The sequence below is a fragment of the Carcharodon carcharias genome, chromosome 28 (assembly GCF_017639515.1).
Source record: "Carcharodon carcharias isolate sCarCar2 chromosome 28, sCarCar2.pri, whole genome shotgun sequence".
NCBI classification, from domain to species: Eukaryota; Metazoa; Chordata; class Chondrichthyes; order Lamniformes; family Lamnidae; genus Carcharodon; species Carcharodon carcharias.
The window spans coordinates 38,232,624-38,256,473 of NC_054494.1; the positions used below are offsets into that span (position 1 = coordinate 38,232,624).

Below are 23,850 nucleotides of genomic sequence, written 5' to 3' on the forward strand. Positions count from 1 at the left end.
GTGAATGGGAACTCTGGTGAAACAAATATAACTCGAGCTGAGGAGGCACCAGCAGTGATGGGCAAAATGTTCTTTTGAACCTACTGTGTTCAACTCCTGTAATGAGTATAAATGACACGAAACCAAGTTTAGTCTTGCAAATGTCACATGACAGGGATTCCAAGGTGTGGGCGATGAATTTGAAAATTTATAAATTGGATGTGCATCGCTAAGATGTGTCTTGCAAGGAAAAGTAGTATTAGTATCCACCTTCAAATTTATAGCAGTATGTCTTCATAAAGCCTTTGGCGTCACTAACTGTGCTCTAGCACACAAAGAATTTCCACTTTTTAATGACCAAATGTTTTTCTACATGTCCTTTAATAAAAACATGGCACTCGTGTGACGTGAGCGCCAGTACAGGGTAGGAGGATTCAAGATAACATAATTACTCCTCTTCCTAGCCCACTCTCACCCAAATTTCTTTTGGGTATATGCCCCTCTCTCTCTCTCCCCTGTCTCACCTAGCAGTAGTTTTAGGAATGAGTTTCTTTCCCACTCAGTGTCCCACTTCACCCTCAGTCCCACTGGCCAGATGTGGGCCAGAGTGTTAATACTGCCCACTCCAGTCTGTGTGCTTGGTTCTAAAGCTGTGCACTCAACCACTTCAGAAAATAATAATCTTTGATCTTTGGGACCAGTCAGGTGGACCCAACCACCCTTTTCCATGCTCCTATATTCCTGTGTTCCTATGACACTCTATGTCTGTTCTACTTTCACTCTTTCTTGCCTCCACTGCACACTCAGGCAGTGCATTGTTGATCTTAACAGCTCGTTGGATTTTAAAAATTAGATATTCTTCATGGCACCATTAGTTCTTTAGCCATTCAGCTTGAAATGGTATATCCTGATCTGAGGGGAACATTTTTCTCCCCATCTACTCTGTCCAGATCCCTCACCATTTTGAACACACCTATCAAGTCTCCTTTGAATCTTCTCTTCTCCAAGGAGAACAGCCCCAGCTTCTCCGAACTATCCACGTAACTGAAGTTCCTCACCCCTGGAACCATTATTGTGAAACCTTTCTGCACTCTCTCACATCCTTTCTAAAGAGTGTGATGCCCAGAACTGGAAACGACACTCCGGTTGAGGTCACATTCAGTGTTTTATGTAGGTTTATTGTAACGTTTTTGCTTTTGTACTCTTTATGGCAAGTATGTAGGGAAACGGGTCAAATTGGATCGTTCTTTCAAAGAGCTGGCACGGGCATGATGGGATGAATGGCCTCCTGTTCTGTTGCCATTTCTGAAGCTAGTAACCCTCTCGTAGGGAGGGGAGCAAAGATCCACCAACATATCTGAACTGCCAGTTACATAATGGCAACATCAGGGGTCTCAATGCAACTCCCTAACCACCCTCTTGGTTGGCAATTGGTGCTTAGCTTGTGTGGATCTGAGGAGTGGAGGAAGATTTTTTTTAAGATAAAACAATAACAAAACTCCTTCTGTGGTTCCACCTGTTCACAGGAACAGGAGGGGGAAGGCCATTCAGCCCCTTGAACCTGTTCACCCATTCGGTTAGATCATGCCTGATCTGCATCTTACCTCCTGATAAAAGCAAAAAACTGCGGATACTGGAAATCCAAAACAAAAACAAAAATACCTGAAAAAACTCAGCAGGTCTGGCAGCATCTGTGGAAGGGAGCACAGTTAACGTTTCGAGTCCGAATGACCCTTCAACAGAACTAAGTAAAAATAGAAGAGAGGTGAAATATAAGCTGGTTTAAGGCTGGGGGGGACAAGAGAGCTGGATAGAGGGCTAATGATAGGTGGAGATAACCAAAAGATGTCACAGACAAAAGGACAAAGAGGTGTTGAGGGTGGTGATATTATCTGATTAATGTGCTAATTAAGGGTAGAAAGCAGGACGAGCAAGGTACAGATAGCTCTAGTGGGGGTGGGGTGGGGTGAAGGAATTGAAAAAGGCTAAAAGGTAGAGATAAAACAATGTATGGAAATATATTTAAAAATAATGACGTAGGTGGGAAAAGATTACTAGGGCTATCTGTACCTTGCTTGTCCTGTTTTCTACCCTTAATTAGCACATTCCTTAGATAATATCACCACCTTCAACAACCTCTTTGTCCTTTTGTCTGTGACATCTTTTGGTTATCTCCACCTATCACTGGCCCTCTATCCAGCTCTACCTGTCCCACCCCCTCTTAAACCAGCTTATATTTCACCTCTTTTCTATTTTTACTTAGTTCTGTTGAAGAGTCATACGGACTCGAAACGTTAACTGTGTTCATCTCCACAGATGCTGCCAGACCTGCTGAGTTTTTCCAGGTATTTTTGCTTTTGTTTTGCATCTTACCTCTGCCTGGGAGTTAGGATACAGGCAGCAGAGTTTTAAATGTTGAGTGTTAAAAATGACCCCATTGTTAAAAAAGCAAGCAGTTTAACATTTCTGAGATGGCATCAAATTCTGATCCAGGTATTTTAATGCTAGTCTTGTTTTAGGAGATTTTATTCCCTATGAAATTCTGGCAGAAACGATGGAAAAGAGCGTAGTGAACCCTGCTCTTATTGCAAAGATGCAGGCTGTAGTTGAGCAAACTCAGGTCCGTGGTACAATAATGAACTCACCAAGGTGTGCAAAGGGCTAATTGGCTTACCTTAATTTTGAGAGAGGGAATTACCTGCAGAGAGCTTTTTAAAGAGAGAAAAAAAAATTAAGGCATGCCTGGTCAGAAAAAGCAAATTCTGTAGATGCAACGTTCTTCAAATTGTGCTCATTATCCTTAATGCACCTGAAGCTATCTTTCAGGACGCGCTGCAGCCTTATCTAACCACAGTCAGGTGCCGTTCTGTAGTTGGGGGCAAAGTTCCTTTTTTAAATGATCACCAGGGAGAGGCTGCTGTCTCGAAAGCCCACATGGGCTTCCATACATTTACCGGGTTGCTCTGTGTAACTGCAATCTTCTGCCTTTTGTCTCTAAAACTGCTTCAGATTTCTTTCAGGTTCAACTTGTGTGCAACTTGAAGCCTAGTAGGAACACACAGGACAAAGGAGTGCTGTTGCGTGCTGGGTGGGGAGGTGTGAGGGAGAGTGCAGCCTGGAGACTCCTAATTAAATTCAGCATCTTGGAATATAAAATTTAGGTGGTCAGTTAGAGCGCTTGTGCTGCCAATTCTAAAGCTCTGATTGATCGGACAGATTGCTAGGTTAATTTATTTGCTCAGTTTCTAGTTATTTTGCATACTGGATGGTGTAACAGTCGCTTTGTAGAGTGGGCAGTGAGGAGCAGTAACGGCAAATTGGACTCTCGTCAGTCACTGCAGTTTATTCATGTTTCATCCTTTCCAGCTGTTTGCTGCAGTTGACATACACCAATACTCAGCCAAGTTCCCCCCATCCTGCTTGAAACTGTGTAGGAGCATCAGTCTAGATAAACTTTGACCCCGTAGAGTCATGCAATGATGCGGCATAAATTGAGCACTACCATAATGACCTAATGTCATTGAGTCTAGCTCATAGAATATACGTCACAGAAATAGGCCATTTGGCCCTTCCGGTCCATGCCGGTGTTTCTGCTCCACTTGAGAACCCCCTCCTATCCTTTCCCATCCAAATTTACCACCTCTGTGTTTTGATACACACGACAGATAATGCTGTTCTGCTCCTTGTCATTCAACTCACTCTATAGCTTTTCCTCTGTGTGTACTCTGCACTTTCTAGGAAGGTCGAACAATGGAATTGCATCTTCTCTGAGGTGTGGTACTGCATCACCTTTGAGCTTCGCTATGGTAACGAATCTGTCAGGGCACATCTGTTGTAGGTCATGGACATCTTGGCTTCTTCCGCTGGGATTGGTATCTTGGTAATCTGCTGTATGGTCACAGTTCTGTACACACTGACTGCTGGTTACATGGGTTACGTCCTGGCTACTTCCTCATTAGCATATTCTCTCTCAAAGCAATATCACAATCTATTCACTTCTCCCTCAAATGCTTGTCTAGCTCCCCCTTAACTCATTGTATCTCGTCCTGCTTCGTTTGAGATCGGGATTTGCCTGGTTTCCCCTGAATAGATGCAGAGCAGTACTGAACGGCAATGAGTCTGTCAAAGAGGAGGATTTTTTATTAACTGTGGGCAATATGTTGCCGTGGTAATGATTAGGCTGTGACAGCTTTGTTAATCAAGTGACCCCATGCTATTTTTGGCTTGTGTGTCATCTTTGGTGTCAATGCATGTAGTCACTTGAGCAAAATTTCACTTGGTATTGAGTAACGTCACTTAGGAAAGGTAATCTGCTGTCCTTACCTGCTCAGGCTAATCATGACTCCAAACCCATAGTAATGCGGTTGACACTTGTTTGACCTCTGAAATGGCCTAGCTAGCCACTCAATTAAGTGCAATTAGGGATGGATAATTTTTGCTGGCTTGACAGTGACTTCCACATCCCATGAATGAATAAAAAAAATGTGATTTATTTTTAAAATACAGTGGGCCAGAATTTGCCAGCAAGAAAGGACACATGCTAAAGGCATTGTTACTGTGTAAACCACCTAGCAATTTGTAGCAAGGAAGAGACGTAGTGTTCAATTGTTCTGTGTTTGATTATGAGAGTCAGGTAACTGATCTATGCTCACTCTGCTCGATTGGTTAAGCCTGGGTAGTGACTCAGAGTTAAGTAAACAGATGACATGGAAACTACCTTTGAGCATGAGTGCAGACATTTTGCGATAGCAGAGATATTTTAAAACTCTTGTAAATAAACCTGTTACACTCGTAGAAAACATCTCTGCATTGCTCTGATATATATAAAATATACAACAAGCTGGTGAAACACATCAAGAGGTATGCCGTGATTTTCAAATCACCACATATTGGACAATTTGATGTTGGTCTTTCCTTCCCTCTCTTCATTTCTCATTCAACTTCCTTCATTCCTCTGTTCCCTTCTCCGTCATTCCTCTGTTTGTTTCTTTCTCAACCCTTTGGTCTCAGTGGCTAAGGAGGTAGACTGTTCTCTTCATGATGTCTTGTTGCCCTTGTGATGCCATTGTCAGCTCGCATTGGCAGCACAAAAGATTTTGAGCTGAAGGGTGAGAGACAAAGATAGAATAATGGGCGCACCGCAAGATTCCCCACCCCAGTAAAGTCTGGGCCTTAAAACAGTGGAGCCGCTGGCATTTTCTATCACTTCATAAGACACTTAATGCAGCACAATGTACTTGTCTAGGACTGTTCTTCAGTGCCCTGACTGCTCGGGGGCAAGATTCTCAGCTTTCAAAGTGTCTCATTTCTTTATTCTTGGGTTATGTGGAGAGCTGGCTCCCGGTGCCCTCATTGTTTAAGGTTTTATAGCTGCTTTGCCAGTTGTGCTTCACTTTTGCCTTGAGCTCCTAGCTCTGAGTCACAGTGTGAGTTAAAGCCGGCTCGAGCCTTGGATCCAAATGAGACCAAGTAGGGAAAAATACGTTTGGAACACGCTACTTGTAAGCGAGTGAATATAACGTGGGCGATGGCTGTGAGAACTGCAGGTGTATCAGTTACTTTTTCAACACTGGATATTAGTGATTTTTGACAATGCTCCATTGCTTCCAGCTGCGTAGATCCTAAGCTTTGGAATTCCCCCCCCTTAAACTCCTGTCTTTCTACCTCTTTCTTCTCCTTTACAATGCTGCCTAAAACCTACCTCTTCAACCCAGCTCTTGGTCATCTGTCCTAATGTTGCATTAAGTGGCTCGTTGTGAAACTTGCTTTGATAATGCTCCTGTGAAACACATGAGGATGTTTTACTCTGTTAAAGTTGCTATATAAATGCGGGTTGTTTTTGCTATTTTCTCTCCTTTTCCCTATAGGGCAAAGTCAGCATGGTTTCATCAAGGGGAGGTCATGCCTGACAAATGAGGAGGTAACGAGTAGGTTAGGCAAAGGAGAGCCAATGGATGTTATCTAGTTGGACTTCCAGAAGGCCTTTGACAAGGTGCTGCACAGGAGGCTGCTCAGTAAGATAAAGAGCCCATGGTGTTAGAGGCAAGGTACTAGCATGGATAGAAGATTAGCTGTCTGGCAGGAGGCAGGGTCCTTCTCAGGATGGCGACCGGTAACTAATGGAGTTCCGGAGGTCAATGTTGGGACCACAACTTTTCACTTTATACATTAATGATCTAGATGAAGGAACTGAGGGCATTCTGGCTAAGTTTGCAGATGATACAAAGATAGGTGGAGGGACAGACAGTATTGAGGAGGAAGGAATGCTGCAGAAGGATTTGGACAGTTTAGGAGAATGGGTAAAGAAGTGGCAGATGGAATACAATGTAGGGAAGTGTGAGGTCATGCACTTTGGTAGGAAGAATAGAGGCATAGACTATTTTCTAAATGGGGAGAGAATTCAGAAATCTGGAGTGCAAAGGGACTTGGGAGTCCTAGTCCAGGATTCTCTTAAGGTTAACTTGCAGGTTGAGTCGGTAGTTAGGAAGGCAAATGCAATGTTGGCATTTATTTCAAGAGGACTAGAATATAAAAGCAGGGATGTGCTGCTGAGGCTTTGTAAGGCTCTGGTCAGACCACATTTAGAATATTGTGAACAATTTTGGGCCCCGTATCTCAGGAAGGATGTTCTGTCCCTGGAGAGGGTCCAGAGGAGGTTCACGAGAACGATCCCAGGAATGAAAGGCTTAACATATGAGGAACGTTTGAGGACTCTGGGTCTATACTCAATGGAGTTTAGAAGCATGAGGGGGGATCTGATTGAAACTTACAGAATACTGAAAGGCCTGGATAGAGTGGACATTGGGAAGATGTTTCCATTAGTAGGAGAGACTAGGACCCGAGGGCACAGCCTCAGAGTAAAGGGAAGACCTTTTAGAACAGAGATGAGGAGAAACTTCTTTAGCCAGAGAGTGGTGAATCTATGGAATTCATTGCCACAGAAGGCTGTGGAGGCCAGGTCATTGAGTGTATTTAAGACCGAGATAGATAGGTTCTTGATTGGTAAGGGGATCAAAGGTTACGGGGAGAAGGCGGGAGAATGGGGTTGAGAAACTTATCAGCCATGATTGAATGGTGGAGCAGACTCGATGGGCCGAATGTTCTAATTTCTGCTCCTATATCTTATGGTCTTATGGTTTTATTTCCAACCCCTGTTCTCGCTCCAAGGATAAAACTGCTTCTGGCAACAACGTTGTGCAGTGAATATGCGGTGTTCACACAAAGCGCATCTGGGGTAGGTCAGTCCAAATAAGCAGTTTAATCCTGGAAAGGTGTGTTTTATGCTTTTTAAAGAGAGGCTGCGGGGAGGGAATAAATTCTCTTATCCAAATTCATAAATTAGAAATTGTACGGCGAAAAAAGAAAAGTCTGGTAAACGCAGATCAGCATCAGAAAGAAACAAGGACAGTCTAATATTTCAGATATAAACGCTTCGACACTCAGAGCCTGATAAAGGAGAGACACTCAAAACGTCATTCTCTTTCTTGTTATAGATTCTAATTGACCTATTGTACACTTACATCATCTTCCCTTAGTATTTTAGCCTGGATTTAAAAATAGGAGTAGGCACAGGCCATTCAGCCCCTCGAGACCGTTCTGCCATTCAGCTAGACCATGGCAAATCTGTACCTTAACTCCATTTAGCCATCTTGGTTCTATAACCCTTAATACCCCAGTCCAGCAAAATCTCCTCAATCTCAGTTTTGACAATTTCTATCGGCCTCCAGCCTCTACACGTTTTGGAGGGGAGAGTACAAGATTTCTACCACCCTTTAGGCAAAGAAGTGCTTCCTGACATCACCATTGAGCAGTCTAGCTCTAGTTTTAATGCCGCACGATCTTCCTATTGGGAAAATCGACTGTTAGCATTTTTCACAGAATCTCACAGTGCAGAAGAGGCCCTTCGGCCCATCGAGTCTGCACTGACCCACGTGAAACACCTGACCTACCTCCCTAATCCCATTTACCAGCACTTGGCCCATAGCCTTGAATGTTATGACGTGCCAAGTGCTCATCCAGGTACTTTTTAAAGGATGTGAGGCAACCCGCCTCCACCACCCTCCCAGGCAGCGCATTCCAGACCGTCACCAACCTCTGGGTAAAAAAGTTTTTCCTCACATCCCCCCAAAACTTCCTGCCCCTCACCTTGAACTTATGTCCCCTTGTGACTGACCCTTCAACTAAGGGGAACAGCTGCTCCCTATCTACCCTGTCCATGCCCCTCATAATCTTGTACACCTCGATCAGGTCACCCCTTAGTCTTCTCTGCTCCAACAAAAACAACCCAAGTCTATCCAACCTCTCTTCATAATTTAAATGTTTCATCCCAGGCAAAATCCTGGTGAATCTCCTTTGCACCCCCTCCAGTGCAATCACATCCTTCCTATAATGTGGCGACCAGAACTGCACACAGTACTCCAGCTGTGGCCTCACCAAGGTTCTATACAACTCCAACATGACCTGCCTACTTTTGTAATCTATGCCTCGATTGATAAAGGCAAGTGTCCCAAATGCCTTTTTCACCACCCCACTAACATGCCCCTCCGCCTTCAGAGATCTATGGACATATACGCCAAGGTCCCTTTGTTCCTCAGAACTTCCTAGTGTCATGCCATTCATTGAATACTTCCTTGTCAAATTACTCCTTCCAAAGTGTATCTCCTCATACTTTTCAGAGTTAAATTCCATCTGCCACTTATCTGCCCATTAGACCATCCCATCTATATCTTCCTGTAGCCCAAGACACTCAGCCTCACTGTTATTCTTCCAGAATATCTTGGGAAATCCGTTTCAGGTACTGAATTATTCATCGTGGGTTGGTGTAAGGTTTGAGACTGGAGTGACATCAACACGATAAAAGGTTGTAATGTTTCACCTTTACACTGCAATGGATCCAGTATTAATGGAACTTTGGTAGAAAGATGGTAATGTAAACCTTAATGGGGTATGAAAAGATATGATTGTGAAACCAACACAGTGATACTCAGCAAGTTTATCCCATAAAAGCAGAACGCTGTCAGTCGCAGGTCTAATCTCTGAACTTGGTAGACTCGGTTGTGTAATGGCTCTAATGCTGGGCTAGAAACCCAGAGGTCATCAGTTAAAACTTGTGAAACTGAATCCACAAACATTGTTAGTAAAAAAAAAAAAACCCCAAAATCTCAACTGACTGCATAAAGGGACCATACTTGGCCTGGCTGACAGAACAACAACTTGTATTTATATAGTGTGTTTTTACCGAATTAAAACATCCCAAGGTGTTTCCCTGGAGCATTAATCACCAAAACGTGACACCAATCCTTGTGAGGAGATGTTAGGATGATGACCGAAAACTTGGTCAAAGAGGGAGGAAACCTCCACCCGTTGTTCTCACCAAAACAATGTATCCCAGTCGCAAATCAGCAATGCTGCTGTGCGTGTAAAATAAAACACAAATATTGAAATGGGTGATGCTACTTTATTTAAACAAATAGAGATAATTAGATAATAGATGACTGGACTTTATCTCGGAAGGATTGGGCTTTTGATTCGCTAGTGAAATTAGGCAATACACAAGGCATTTATTTTGCACATGTTATGGCCCCTGACAAAGATGATGGAAATTCAACTTCACAGTTTCAAAGTTGGAAAATATTGGAATGTTTTGTGAGTTTTACAGATGGTGGTTTTTTTTTTGGAACCATCCATATTACAACACAGGGGAGGTTATTTGACCTCGTTTTGTCTGCATCACTGTTGGCTCAACAATGGAGCTGTCTACTGTAAACCCATATCCTGGCTCTTTCCTTGTACCGGTTAATATTTGATTCCTCCTTAAATGTGATTGACTGGACTTTGTTTTTTTACCAAAAAAAAGTAACTCTTGTGAGTTTTCAATCTCTGCCCTTGTACCATCTAATGGAAGAATTTGGGTCCTGAGCTGCTAGTTATTTGGTGTGACTGACTCCTGTATCCAACTCACCTTCACACTTTCCCCGGATTGAACAAAGTTAACGTGGCACTGACGGATTAAAATATAAGACCCTGTTTTTGTATAATTCTTTCTGTACAGGCAGCAGTAAGAGAAATGCCCAATAGCTCAAGATGTGCCTTCTCTCCCTTAAGCGCAAAACGACGTCAAAATAGCCTTCAAATAAAAGCTCCCTTGGGGAAGGGGTTGGCGATGATGCAGTTTATTTTTTTAGCCCTTTTACATTAATCCAACAGCAGTTTACTGCTTTAGCGAGAATTATATGTTGCTTTTGGAATCTTACTGCTGTGGGATCCAAGTGTAGCATAATTTATGATCATTTGCTCACTTATGTATCTTGTGTCCCAGTGTTCAGGTCAGAGCGTCTTTCAGTAATTGAATAATTTACTGTGCTGGAACAACGAGTACAAGGCTGACCTGTAAATCTTTCAGCCCTGGTCACTGCCTTACCTCAGTCACTGTGTCTAATTTGCTTTGAGAAACCTTAAATCAACCTGAGTTGTTTATGCAGCCCCCTATGTGAATTTTTATCAAATATTTGTTCTCGTAATGTGGGTGACATTTGGTGAAACAGCATTAATTTTTTATTGCCCATCACTAGTTGCCCTGAGGGCATTAGAAGTCATGGTTCGGCCAAACCAGGTAAGAGTTGGCAGGTTTCCTTCCCTGAATTGAGTTGGATTAATGTGCTCAATGCCTATCCTGAATTGTTGCAACTATCTGATTTCAGTTGGGTTTGGTTTTGGGTGAGGTAATGTAACATAAAAGGAAGCGGTGTTTCTGTTTAGAATAAACCTTCCTAGACCAGAGCTGGTAGTGCCACCTAGAGCTCTTCAGACTCTGATGGAGCTACCCTTAAACCCCAAGAACTCAGTCTAGTTGATGCTTGCACACCTTTGGGTTTTGTGGATATGGAAATTAGTAAAGGCCGACTATAACCACTATTGCCTCACTCGTGGTCAAATCCTAAATCCGAACACCCAGATCTGTTGGTATGAGCAACTTGAGATCTACATGGATAAATAGCTCCATGGTACACCTGTATAAAACCCTTAAAAGTAAGGACATTCCTGACCCGGATTACTGCCACTTCTGAGAAAGGCCCGCTCTTTGTGATGTTGAGCAGGTGCATCATATCTCTGCATTCAAGCATTGTTTCTGCGATTGTATGATACACTTTCCTTTTGGTGCAGTAACGCTGTGATGGAATTTCTACCTTTCAGGGTGTGTCTCCCACAGATTCCTGTAGGTAGCAGGACAGCTAGGTATAGGTGGTGAAGAAAGCAGCGCAGATACTTTTCTTTATTAGCCGAGGCATTAAATATAAGAGCAGGGAGGTTATGCTGGAACTTTGCAGAATGCTAGTTGGACCGGAGCTGGAGCACTGTGGGCAGTTCTGGTCACAACATTGCTGGATGGATGTGGTCACACTTGAGAGGGTTCTTAGGAGACTTACAAGCCTGTTATGAGGAATAAAGAATTTTAGCTCTGAGGGAAAATTGGATAGTCTGGAATAGTATTCATTGGAAGAGGAGATTGAGAGGAGGTTTAATTAAGGTGTACAAAATTATGAGGGGCCTAGAGTGGGTCGGAGGCGCCTATTTCCCTTAGCAGAAAATGGGTATTACAGTAATTGACACAAGGACTAGAGGGGAGTGAAGAGTTTTTTGTTTCACCCAGAGGATGGTACAGCCAGAAGCCCTCAACACATTTGCGAAAAAAACACTTGAATATGCACTTGACATGCTGTAACCTACAGGGCAATGGATCAAGACCTGGATTCGGCTGCATAACTCTTGACCAATATGAGCACAATGGGCCAAATGGACACCTCCTGTGCTGTAAATTTTCTATGTTCCTGTGTTTGTAGAATAAGTTAAAATTAGTGCATCATAAAACCAAATGAGTTTCTTAGTGATTGCTGTATATTCATTTAGTTGGTGGGTGGAAGATGAATCTATTTAAGTTTCGAGGGTGCTTCCTTGTTCTGATATGAGTATGAATTGCAGTTAAGTGTAATTTAAATTGAATGTAAATATGAAAGCTGATGGATGATGCTGGTGTTAAGTGGTGCTAATGGAAATCACAACTTGCAGTTTATGTCGCACTTTTGATGGATAGAACAACATCCCAAAAGCATTTCTCCAAGGTGTAATTCAGAAAAATAGGTGCTGAGCTAAAGAAGCTGTTGACAGAAGTGACCAAAACCTGGGTCGAAGAGATGAGTTTTAGGAAGAGTCTGGAAAGAAGGCAGGAGCTCATGGATGGAATTCCAGGGCATGGGGTCCAAATGGCTGAAGGCATAGATGCTGTGAAGATGGAAGGAGGCATGCCTGAGAAACTGGGAGCTTTGGAAGGTGATGGGTGGTGTTGGTTAGGCTGACGGAGGTTACAGGGATAGGGTGTGCCTAAACGATTTAAACATGAGGAGGAAAAATTAAGATGGAGGGATTTGGAGAGCCAATGTAGATCAGCAAGGACAGGAGCAATGGTGCAGGTTAGGATATGGGCACCAGAGTTTTGGATGATTGAAAGATGGGATGCCAACTAGGGAAGCATTGGAATAGTTAATTTTGCATGTGATGCATGCATTGATGAAAAGTTTCAGTGGTAGATGGGCTGAAGTTGGGGCATTGAATGGCAATGGAGAGGGTATAGGATTGGAAAGTTTTGAGGGGGGGTAGAATAGGATGTCAAGGTTGCGAACAGCCTGATGCAGCCTACCATGGGGTTGGGAACATAGGAACAGGAGAAGGCCATTCAGCCCCTCAAGCTGGTTCTACTTTTAATGAAATCGTGGCTGATGTGTACCTTAACTCCATTCATTTGCCTTGGTGCTATATCCCTCTGTGCCCTCAAATGGCAAAGATCTATCGATCTCAGATTTAAAATTATTTGAGTTAGCATCTGCTCATTTTGTGAGTGAGCGTCCCACACTTCTGGCACCACTTTGTGTGAAGAAGGTGTTTCTTAACCTCTCCCCTGAGTAGCCTGGCTCTTATCTTAAAGTTATGCCCCCATGTCCTAGACCAGTGGAAAAAAATCACTATATACTCTATAATTCCTTTCAAAATCCCAAAAACCTTAATTGAATTGCCCCTATCTTTCCATATTCCAAGGAATACAAGACTTATTCATGCAATTTCTCTTCATAATCTCCCTCCAATTGGACCTTTTTATAAGGGTTTGGTCAATGGGCATTTGTTGAACAAACCCAGGATTAAAGATTCTGTTAATAAGTAATAGCTCCTCATACTATTGGCATTGTCCCTGTATAAGCAGTACTCAATGAGTAATGGTAGGTTTGTTGCCTCCCTAGCACCCTTATCGGAACAGTTAGAGAAAGTTCAGGCTTTTGAAAGTAATGTTATTGCAGTAAATGTATTGCTTGATGCTGACCAAATTGAAAAGGGGGGTGTTGCTGCTCTCTTCCCCGTGCCGCCTCCTCCTTTCTTTCTCCCTCCCTCTCTCCCTCTCTTTATCTCTGCACTATCCCAAGGAAGAGGTCAATAGAAGGGTAATTAAGCCTTGGGTTGTTGCAGTTTGTAGCAGTTAACGTGTTTCTGAGGATTGGTCATCAGCTCATTCAATCCACCAGAATAAAAGTACGTAGGCCGAGGAAGGATTGAAGGAGGGAAGTGGAAGTAATGAGAATGAATATTCCCCTATAGTACTGGAAGTTTTCTTCTCCCTCTACAATCCCATTTAATAATTGACCGACATGCTAAGGGTTCCTGATTTCTGTGAATATTCGAGTTTGTGTTCAGCTAATGATCAGCCAATCAATCATAATGCCTTCCATTGATGAGCCCTTGTTAAATCTAAGCAAGGAACTAGTTGTATCTTGTCATGTTTTCCATTGGGCTAACTTTGCAAACTCTTTAGGAGCAATTATTTTCTAAATTTTCCCATTGTTTGGTTTACTTGTCAATTAACATACTAGACCAGCTGGCTGGGGATAAATAACTCACTCCAAGGACAGTGGATCAAAGGATGATGTGTGGCCATGAACTCTGTATATAGCTTTTCATTTTAATCTCATTATTTAACAGAATTTTTTTCCCAAAAATATACTTTATTCCTAAAAGTACATTAAAAAAATATGTCAACTTCAAAATTACAGGGAGCGCAATAAAATTCAGCTGGTCTCTACAACATATTGCACTGTTTGGTGCCTCAATACAATTTCTGTTTTCTTGATATGGGGGAGATGGTGGCGTAGTGGTAATGTCATTGGACTAGTAATCCAGAGGCCAGGGTTAATGCTGTGTGGACATGGGTTCAAATCCTACCATTGGTGGAACTCAGAATTCAGTTAACAATTCTGGAATTGAAAGCTAGTCTCTGTAATGGTGACTATGAAAGTACCATCAATTGTTGTAAAAACACATCTGGTTTAGGGAAGAAAATCTGCCTTCCTTACCTGGTCTAGTCCACATGTGACTCCAGACCCACAGCAATCTGGTTGACTCTTAACTACCTAGCAAGCCACTCAGTTCAAGGGCAATTATGGATGCCAGTGATGCCCACATCTCGTGGGTGGGAAAAAAATCACAATGTACATTCCATATCAGACATATATCCCAAGGTATTTTACACAGATTCTAGCCCCTCGGTGCCTCAGTGTACTGTGGCTAAAGGTCAGTGACCTTTCTCCATTGCTCCTCTGCGCCAGCTGCCCCAAGCTTTAAGAATTTCACATTTAATGGCAGCTAAAATAAGAAAAGTAAATTTATTTCCAGATTGTCCCTCAGAGACTGTTTCCTTGGACACTAAGCTTTGTGCGTTACTGCAACTTGGCTGCAGACAACCCGTAATACCTCGCACTGACCTTCTCCCTGAAGATTATTCGTCAGCCTTGCTTATGACTGGGTCTCAGCAGAGTCTCCAGATGTCTTCTGTTCCGAAGAAGAGTCCTACTGGGCCTGAAATGTTAACTCTGTTTCTCTCTGCACAGGTGCTGCCAGACCTGCTGAGTTTTTCCAGCACTTTCTGTTTTTATTCAGACCTCTTGGCCTTCTCTTTGAAGGGTGCTTTTCTTTGCCTGAAGTTGCAAACTTGCTCGCCTCCTGAAAGCGCAATAATTGTCTTCTGTAGGTGCTTCAAACTATTGGGTAAACCTCCACAGCCACACATGCCCCAGTAAAACATTTAAAACATTAACCCTTCATATTTTGGGAGTAAAAATGTTGTTGCTTCATTAAGATCATAGGAGCAGGAGTAACCTATTCAACCCCTCAAACCCATTCCACCATTCATTAAAGTCCCAGCTCATTCAAGCCTAATGGATCATTTTTTCAGTGATAAATCGTCTGAGTTAGAAAGTTGTGGGTTTAAATCATGATCTGGAGCATTGAACACATACTTGAGCCTGACACTCTAACGCAGTACTTAGGGGATGCTGCACTGTCAGAAGTGTTGTCTTTTGGATGAAACATTAAACCAAGGCCCAGACTGCCATTCTCAGCTGGATGTAAAAATCCAATGATGCAATTTTGAAGAAGAGCAGGAGAATTCTCCGCAGTGCCCTGGCCAATATGAACATACAAACTAGGAGCAGGAGGAGGCCACTCGGCCCCTCGAGCCTGCTCTGCCATTCATTAGGATCATGGCTGATCTGATTGTGGCCTCGACTCCACAATCCCGCCTACCCCCGATAATCTTTCACCCCAAAGCTTATCAAGAACCTATCTACCTCTGCCTTAAAAAATATTCAAAGACTGCTTCTACCACCTTTTGAGGTAGAGTTCCAAAGACTCATGACCCTCTGAGAGAAAAAAATGTCACCTTTATTTTTAAACAGTCCTAGATTCTCCTACAAGTGGAAACATCCTCTCCACATGCGCCCTGTCAAGACCCTTCAGGATCTTATAAGGTTCAATCAAGTTGCCTCTTACTCTGCCAAATTCCAATGGATACAAGCCTAGTCTGTCCAATCTTTTCTTATAAGATAACCCAACCATTCCAGGCATTAGTCTGGTAAACCTTCTCTGAACTGCTTCCAATGCATTTACATCCTTCTTTAAATAAGGAGGCTAATACTGTACACAGTACTCCAAATGTGGTCTCACCTATACCCTGTAAGACTGAAGCGTAACCTCTCTACTTTTTTATTCAATTCTCCTTGCAATAAGCAATAACATTCTATTAGCTTTCCTAATTACTTCCTGTACTTGCATGCTAACCTTTTGTGATTCATGAACTAGGACACCCAGATCCCTCTGCATCTTGGAGGTCTATTGCTCCCAAAACATTATTGCTAAAACAGAATACCTGCTTTTGTATCCCATTGCTGTTTGTGGGAATGTGCTGTGTGAACATTGGCTGCTGTGTTTTGTGCATTATGTCACGATCCCTGTAGAGACTAATAACCTTTTTTAAAGCAAGGATTCCCCATGCCGCCAGTGCAAGTAACCAAAGGACAAGATTTCACTTTTTAAAACATTTATTGTAACAAATCATCTAAAATTAACATAATTCAAACATTAACAGATAAATGATATATCAAATAGAGATAAATTTCACTTTAAATAGTTGATGCAGCAAAGTTACCTCTTACAAAACCACAAGCACCCACCTATTAGCATATATGGCATTTAACCCAGCTATCGCCTATCTCTGTGGAGCCCAAGTTTGTAATTCAATATCTCAATTAGATGTCTATTTATCTTTTTTGCTTCCACTCCATAGCAACCTCAGCCAAAGTATAACATCATTAGATTCTTAGATGTTATAGCCAAGAAGTCCAACTAACTCCCTTTCCAGAAATATCTTTGTTTCACTTTGGACTTAAGGGAAAAAAGAAAATACAGGCTTTTCCCCAAAGTGCAACACTGATCAGAATTGTAACGATGTGATGCTTCATTGGCTGTGAAACGTTTTAGGGATGCCCTGAGGTTGCGAAAGGCGCTATCTTAATGCAGATTTTTTTTCCCAACGTAACTTATGAATGCATGGGCAATTGACACTCTAAACCCTAATCAGGATGAGTGCCAGTGTATTTGTCTCCCATCATTGCTTCAGGAGTGAGCATCACTGATGCTTCCTGCCATTCATAAGATTGTGCTATTCCTTCCAAAGAAATTAGAAACCGTTTCTGCAGCCGGCGTATCGTCAGGTAATGCTACCGAATAAAAGCTAATAAGTTTACTGCTGCTTGTTCATGAAGTGGTTGCTCTGTGTACTATGTATGGGGGATTTCAATATGCAGGTAGACTGGGAAAATCAGGTTGGTAGTGGATCCCAAGAAAAGGAATTTGTGGAATGTCTACGAGATGGCTTTTTGGAGCAGCTTGTGGTGGAGCCGCTAGGGAACAGGCAATTCTAGATTTAGTGATGTGTAATGAGGCAGATTTGATAAGGGAGCTTAAGGTGAAGGAACCCTTAGGAGGAAGTGACCATAATATGATAGAATTTACCCTGCAATTTGAGAGGCAAAAGCTGGAATCAGATGTAACGGTATTACAGTTGAATAAAGGCAACTACAGAGGCATGAGGGAGGAGCTGGCCAGAATTGACTGGGAGTTGAGCCTAGCAGGAAAGACAGTGGAACAGCAATGGCAGGAGTTTCTGGGAGTAATTTGGGAGACACAGCAAAAATTCATCCCTAGGAAGAAGAAGCATACTAAAGGGAGGACGAGGCAACCATGGCTGACAAGGGAAGTCAGGGACAGCATAAAAGCTAAAGAGAAAGTATACAATGCGACGAAGAGCAGTGAGAAACCAGGGGATTGGGAAGCCTGCAAAGACCAACAGAGGACAACTAAAAAAGAAACAAGGAGGGAGAAGATTAAATATGAGGGTAAACTAGTCAGTAATATAAAAGAAGATTGCAAGAGTTTTTTTAGATATATAAGGGGTAAGAGAGAGGCAAAAGTGGACATTGGTCCACTGGAAAATGACGCGGGAGAAGTAGTAGTGGGGAACAAAGAAATGGAGGAGGAACTGAATAGGTACTTTGTGTCAGTCTTCACGGTGGAAGATACGAGTAACATCCCCAAAGTTCAAGAGAGTCAGGGGGCAGAGGTGAGTATGGTGGCCATTAACAAGGAGAAGGTGCTAGGAAAACTGAAAGGTCTGAAGGTGGATAAATCACCTGGACCAGATGGATGCCCCAGAGTTCTGAAGGAGATAGCTGAAGAGATAGTGGAGGTGTTAGTGGTGATCTTTCAGGAATCACTGGAGTCAGGGAGGGTGCCAGAGGACTGGAAAATCTCTAATGTAACCCCCCTGTTTAAGAAGGGAGTGAGGCAAAAGACGAGAAATTTCAGGCCGATTAGCCTGACTTCGGTTGTTGGTAAGATTTTAGAGTCCATTATTAAGGATGAGATTTCAGACTACTTGGAAGTGCATTGTAAAATAGGGCAAAGTCAGCATGGTTTCATCAAGGGGAGGTCATGCCTGTCAAGTCTGTTGGAATTCTTTGAGGAGGTAACAAGTAGGTTAGGCAAAGGAGAGCCAATGGATGGACTTCCAGAAGGCCTTTGACAAGGTGCCGCACAGGAGGCTGCTCAGTAATATAAGAGCCCATGGTGTTAGAGGCAAGGTACTAGCCTGGATAGAAGATTGGCTGTCTGGCAGGAGGCAGAGAGTGGGGATAAGGGGGTCCTTCTCAGGATGGCGGCCAGTTACAGGTGGAGTTCTGCAGGGGTCAGTGTTGGGACCACAACTTTTCACTTTATACATTAATGATCTAGATGAAGGAACTGAGGGCATCCTGGCTAAGTTTGCAGATGATACAAAGATAGGTGGAGGGACAGGTATTATTAAGGAGGTGGGGAGGCTGCAGAAGGATTTGGACAGGTTAGGAGAGTGGGCAAAGAAGTGGCAGATGGAATACAATGTGGGGAAGTGTGAGGTCATGCACTTTGGTAGGAAGAATAGAGGCATAGACTATTTTCTAAATGGGGAGAGAATTCTGAAACCTGGAGTGCAAAGGGACTTGGGAGTCCTAGTCAAGGATTCTCTTAAGGTTAACTTGCAGGTTGAGTTGGTAGTTAGGAAGGCAAATGCAATGTTGGCATTTATTTCAAGAAGACTAGAATATAAAAGCAGGGATGTGCTGCTGAGGCTTTATAAGGCTCTGGTCAGACCACATTTAGAATATTGTGAGCAATTTTGGGCCCCGTATCTCAGGAAGGATGTTCTGGCCCTGGAGAGGGTCCAGAGGAGGTTCATGAGAATGATCCCAGGAATGAAAGACTTAACATATGAGGAACGTTTGATGGAATTTAGAAGGATGAGGGGGGATCTGATTGAAACCTACAGAATACTGAAAGGCCTGGATAGAGTGGACGTGGGGAAGATGTTTCCATTAGTAGGAGAGACTAGGACCCGAGGGCACAGCCTAAGAGTAAAGGGAAGACCTTTTAGAACAGAGACGAGGAGAAACTTCTTTAGTCAGAGAGTGGTGAATCTATGGAATTCATTGCCACAGAAGGCTGTGGAGGCCAGGTCATTGAGTGTATTTAAGACCGAGATAGATAGGTTCTTGATTGGTAAGGGGATCAACGGTTACGGGGAGAAGGCGGGAGAATGGGGTTGAGAAACTTATCAGCCATGATTGAATGGCGGAGCAGACTTGATGGGCCGAATGGCCTAATTTCTGCTCCTATATCTTATGGTCTTATGTCGTAGGAATTATGGTTCATTGTTCTCCCAAGATATTTTAATAATGTAAACTTGGTAGTGTAGGCCCAACAGTTTGAAAATCAAAACCTTTGAGGCTATTGGGGGAAGGTATTGATTATTGTTATTGATCTTCAAGGCATCTGTCCATCACAAATTATTTATTTGATTTATAAAGTCTCTTTCATAGACTTGTAGGACCCACTGGTAATCTCAAAGTATCCGGTAGGTTCTTTCTCTTGAGGTACACTTATGGAGCAGCCTGGTGCTTGAGGATATTGCGTGAATGTTGTTTAAAATAACTTGTTCACAAACGTCTTGCCCCTCCCGTTCAAGACGGTGATTTACTGAAATGTCTCCTGGCCCACTTTCTGCCAAGTCACCACAGAATGTTCTCGAATATTCCACTTGAGAAAGCTCATGTTTTCTTCGTTCCTCCCAAGGCCTCGGCGGTGTGTTTGCGAGCACCAGTGTCTGAATCGCTGTCCCGATTACAGAGAGATCAGCTGCAAAAGTTTGCTCAGTATTTGATCAGTGAATTACCTCAGCAGGTAAGGAATTATTGACAAACTTTGGGATTGGCCGAAAATCCCAACGCTGTTCCGCTGTTGTTCTCATAAATGAGTAAAACTAGCTTGTAAAAGCTATTGAGTAAAGCTTTTGAATTGTTCGAAATGTAACTTTGTCAAAATGATCATAGTTTAGCAAAATACACCGTAACCTCTCCAGTTCAGATATTTATTTTTGGGAAACACCAGTTGTCTGGAAATTTTTTGACCAGTCTCCTGGCATCATTTTAATACAGTACTTTGGGAGCAGAAACATGGAAGATGAAGCATCTGGTTAAGTAGAACAATTTTTATTGCTGCTTTCTAATGTTTTATCACAGTTTTATGTTTCAGTTAAATATTTATATTTTTAGGGGGAGGTGGTGGCGTTGTGCTATTGTCACTGGACTAATAATTGAGACCCCCAAGTTATTGCTGTGGGGCATTAGTTGGATGATCTGTTTGAATGGTGGAGCAGGCTCAATGGGCCGAATGGCCTACCCTTGCTCCTATTTCCTATGTCCCTAGCTCGTCAAAAATCATCTTGCTGCATCAATGCTTTCAAGCCGCAACATTTCTACACAAAATAAATTATCATGGACATCGATGCTCTGGTTCGAATCCCACCATGGCAGATGATGAAATATGAATTCAGTCAATAAAAATCTGGCATTAAAAGTCTAATGATGATCACTAAACCATTGTTGATTGTTGTAAAAACCCCATCTGATTCACTAATGTTCTTAGGGGAAGGAAATCTGCTGTCCTTATCTGGTCTGGCCTACATGTGACTGCAGACCCACAGCAACTCTGCTGTCCTTACCTGGTCTGGCCTACATGTGACTCCAGACCCACAGCAATGTGGTTGACTCTTAACTGCCCTCTGAAATGGCCTCGCGAGCCACTCCGTTCTCGAGGGAAATTAGGGATGGGCAATAAATGTTGGCCTAGCCAGCGATACCCCCACCCCATGAACGAATAAAAATAGGTTTATATCTGTGATGTTTTCCGCTTCACATTCTTCTGGTTAGGCATTCTAACTTCATTCTATAATCCAAAAAAACCCGAAATCCAGATATGACTTAGTTCTAAGCGTTCCAGACCGGAAAGGTTACTTTTTCAACAAGAGTTTTCTGCAAGGCTTGGAAAAGGGAAACGAGATAATTCTCATTGTTTGCCAGAGTTTCGTACTGCGTTTCAAGGCTGCAAGAGGAGCAACAGGAATCAATGAGTATTCTGACATTAATTGATAGGATGCAGGTTTGTTTGCGAGATGTCCGTAATAATTTATTTGGTGCAGAAATGTTGCTGCTTGAAAGTATTGATGCAGCAAGATGATTTTTGATGAATTAGGTGCATAGGAAATAGGAGGAGGAGTAGGCCATTTGGCATGTTGAGCTTGCTCCATCATTCAAACAGACTGTTTACCTCTTATGCCATTTTCCCCACTATCCCTTGATGTCATTAGTATCCAGAAATCTATCGCTTTCTGCCTGGAACATACTCAATGAATGAGCTTCCACAGCCTCTGGGGCAGAGAATTCCAAAGATTCACCACCCTCTGAATGAAGAAATTCCTCCTTATCTCAGCCTTAACTGGCCTGCCCCTTATTTGGAGACTGTGTCCCCTGGTTCTAGATTCACCAGCCAGAGGATACATCCTACCCCCATCTAGCCTGTCACGCCTTGTAGGAATTTTGTAAGTTTCAATGAGATCACCTCTCATTTTTTGAAACTCTAGCGAATATAGGCCCCGTCTCCTCAATCTCTCCTCATAAAACAATCCTGCCATCCCAGAGATTAGTCTGGTGATCCTGAGCTGCACTCCCTCTGTGGCAAATACATCCTTCCTCAGGTAAGTTGGCAGGAAGCAGACAGAAGAGATTAGAACCAGGGGACATAGTTTAAGAAGAAGGGGTCTACAGTTTAAGATGGAAATGAGAATTTTTTTCTCGCAAAGGATCGTTCGTCTGTGGAATTCTCTTCCCCAGAGAGCAGTGGAGGCTGTGTCGTTAAATTTATTCAAGGCTGAGTTCAACAGATTTTTGATGGACAAGGGAGTTGTAGTAATTATGGTTTTATTTAGTGTGTAATGTACTTTTAAGAATAATTCTTGTGAAGGAAGATTGCATGATTTATAGTAACCAATAGGAAAGTAGCACAGGCTACCTCATCAGTCAGTGTAGAGATGGAGTTGGAGTTGAAAGCATCCATGTAGTTGCTGCTGGGTATATTGTAAATAAACTTAATGTTTCCACCCAAAAAGTGTCTGTGGGTCAACTCTTATCAATAGCTCGGCCACCCTACAACAGGAATCAAGGGTTATGGGGGGGGGTGCAGATGGCAAAGTGGAGTTGAGACCACAACCAGATCAGCCACGATCTTTCCTGTATAGTGGAGCAGGCTTGAGGGGCTGAATGGCCTACCCCTGCTTCTGAGCCCTATGTTCCTATACAAAAACTGTCCTGAACAGCTCACAGCCCAAAAGCAGGACTATTCCCAGATAAAATCAGTGTCATTTTCCCGCTGGTCCCCATGCAGTAATTTAATAAGTCAGGAGAAAATTTAAGGGGGAATGATTGGGAGAGCAGCATTCTTTTGGTTTGAAGTTCAGAATTTGAGTATGAGGACCCAAATGTTCATTGCACCCTCATGCAAGTTAATTGAAGGCTCTGATCCATGGCATTTGGAGCTGGTATCTTGTGTGTTCATTGTCAAGTATGTAAGGCAGGTGTTGAATTTGTCTCAGTTTAAATGCAACTGGTTTTCCTCTAGGCAGCTCCAAGTACTGGAACAATGGCGCGATGGTTGTGCAAAGATACCAAATTATAAATTAAATTAGAGTCTGACAGAATCCCAGGCTAACTGGGTATAAATGAACCTCAACTGCAGCCCATACCAAAGCGGGAGCTGGTCCAATGTGTTTTTTGAGGCGAGAACCAAAGTTGTGCTTAAAATATTACAGACCTCTTGTATTAAGTAAAACCGTTTTGTTACATTCTTGCTTTGTGTACTCATTTCTCTCTCTCGTTCTCTCTCTCTCTCGTCCCCCCTTTTTGGAAGATTCTTCCCACTGCACAAAGGCTCCTTGATGAGTTGCTTTCATCCCAGTCAACAGCAATTAACACAGTCTGTGGGGCTCCAGGTAACAGAAGTCTGGTGTAATTGCTTTATAGTTTGCTTTTTCGAATAGAAACTTTGGTAATAATGTGCTGGATATCATCTTCTGCTTATGTTTTATAGTTTGCTCAGAAGAGACAGGAGAGGTATTACGGGTTACTATGTCACAGAATTGCAGAATGGTAACAGCACAGGAGAGGTATTACGGGTTACCATGTCACAGAATTGCAGAATGGTAACAGCACAGGAGAGGTATTACGGGTTACCATGTCACAGAATTGCAGAATGGTAACAGCACAGGAGAGGTATTACGGGTTACTATGTCACCGAATTGCAGAATGGTAACAGCACAGAAGGAAGCCATTTGGCCCACTGTGGCTGTGCCAATTCTCCGAAAGAAGAGCAACTTACCCAAGTGCCAACCCCCCCTTTCAGATAAAATCCAATTCCCTCTTAAATGCCTCAGTTGAACCTGCCTCCACACTGTTAGGCAGTGCGTTCCAGATCCTAACCACTCACTGCATGAAAAAGCTTTTCCTCATGTGTCTCAATTGCTTGTTTTGCCCCCTCATTCTCAATCCTTACACCAATGGGAACAGTTTCTCC

At 42.8% G+C, this 23,850-nt stretch overlaps 1 protein-coding gene across 4 annotated transcripts in view; it reads left to right on the forward strand.

Moving 5' to 3' along the window:
- Positions 1-23,850, forward strand: part of zswim8 (zinc finger, SWIM-type containing 8) — a 194,740-nt gene that overhangs the window by 104,144 nt on the left and 66,746 nt on the right. For all 4 annotated transcript variants that reach the window (XM_041176604.1, XM_041176603.1, XM_041176602.1 and 1 more), the window contains 2 exons: positions 20,020-20,127; positions 23,188-23,269. In XM_041176604.1, coding sequence (XP_041032538.1) covers positions 20,020-20,127; positions 23,188-23,269 — 190 coding nt within the window. The remainder of the gene's footprint in view (positions 1-20,019; positions 20,128-23,187; positions 23,270-23,850) is intronic.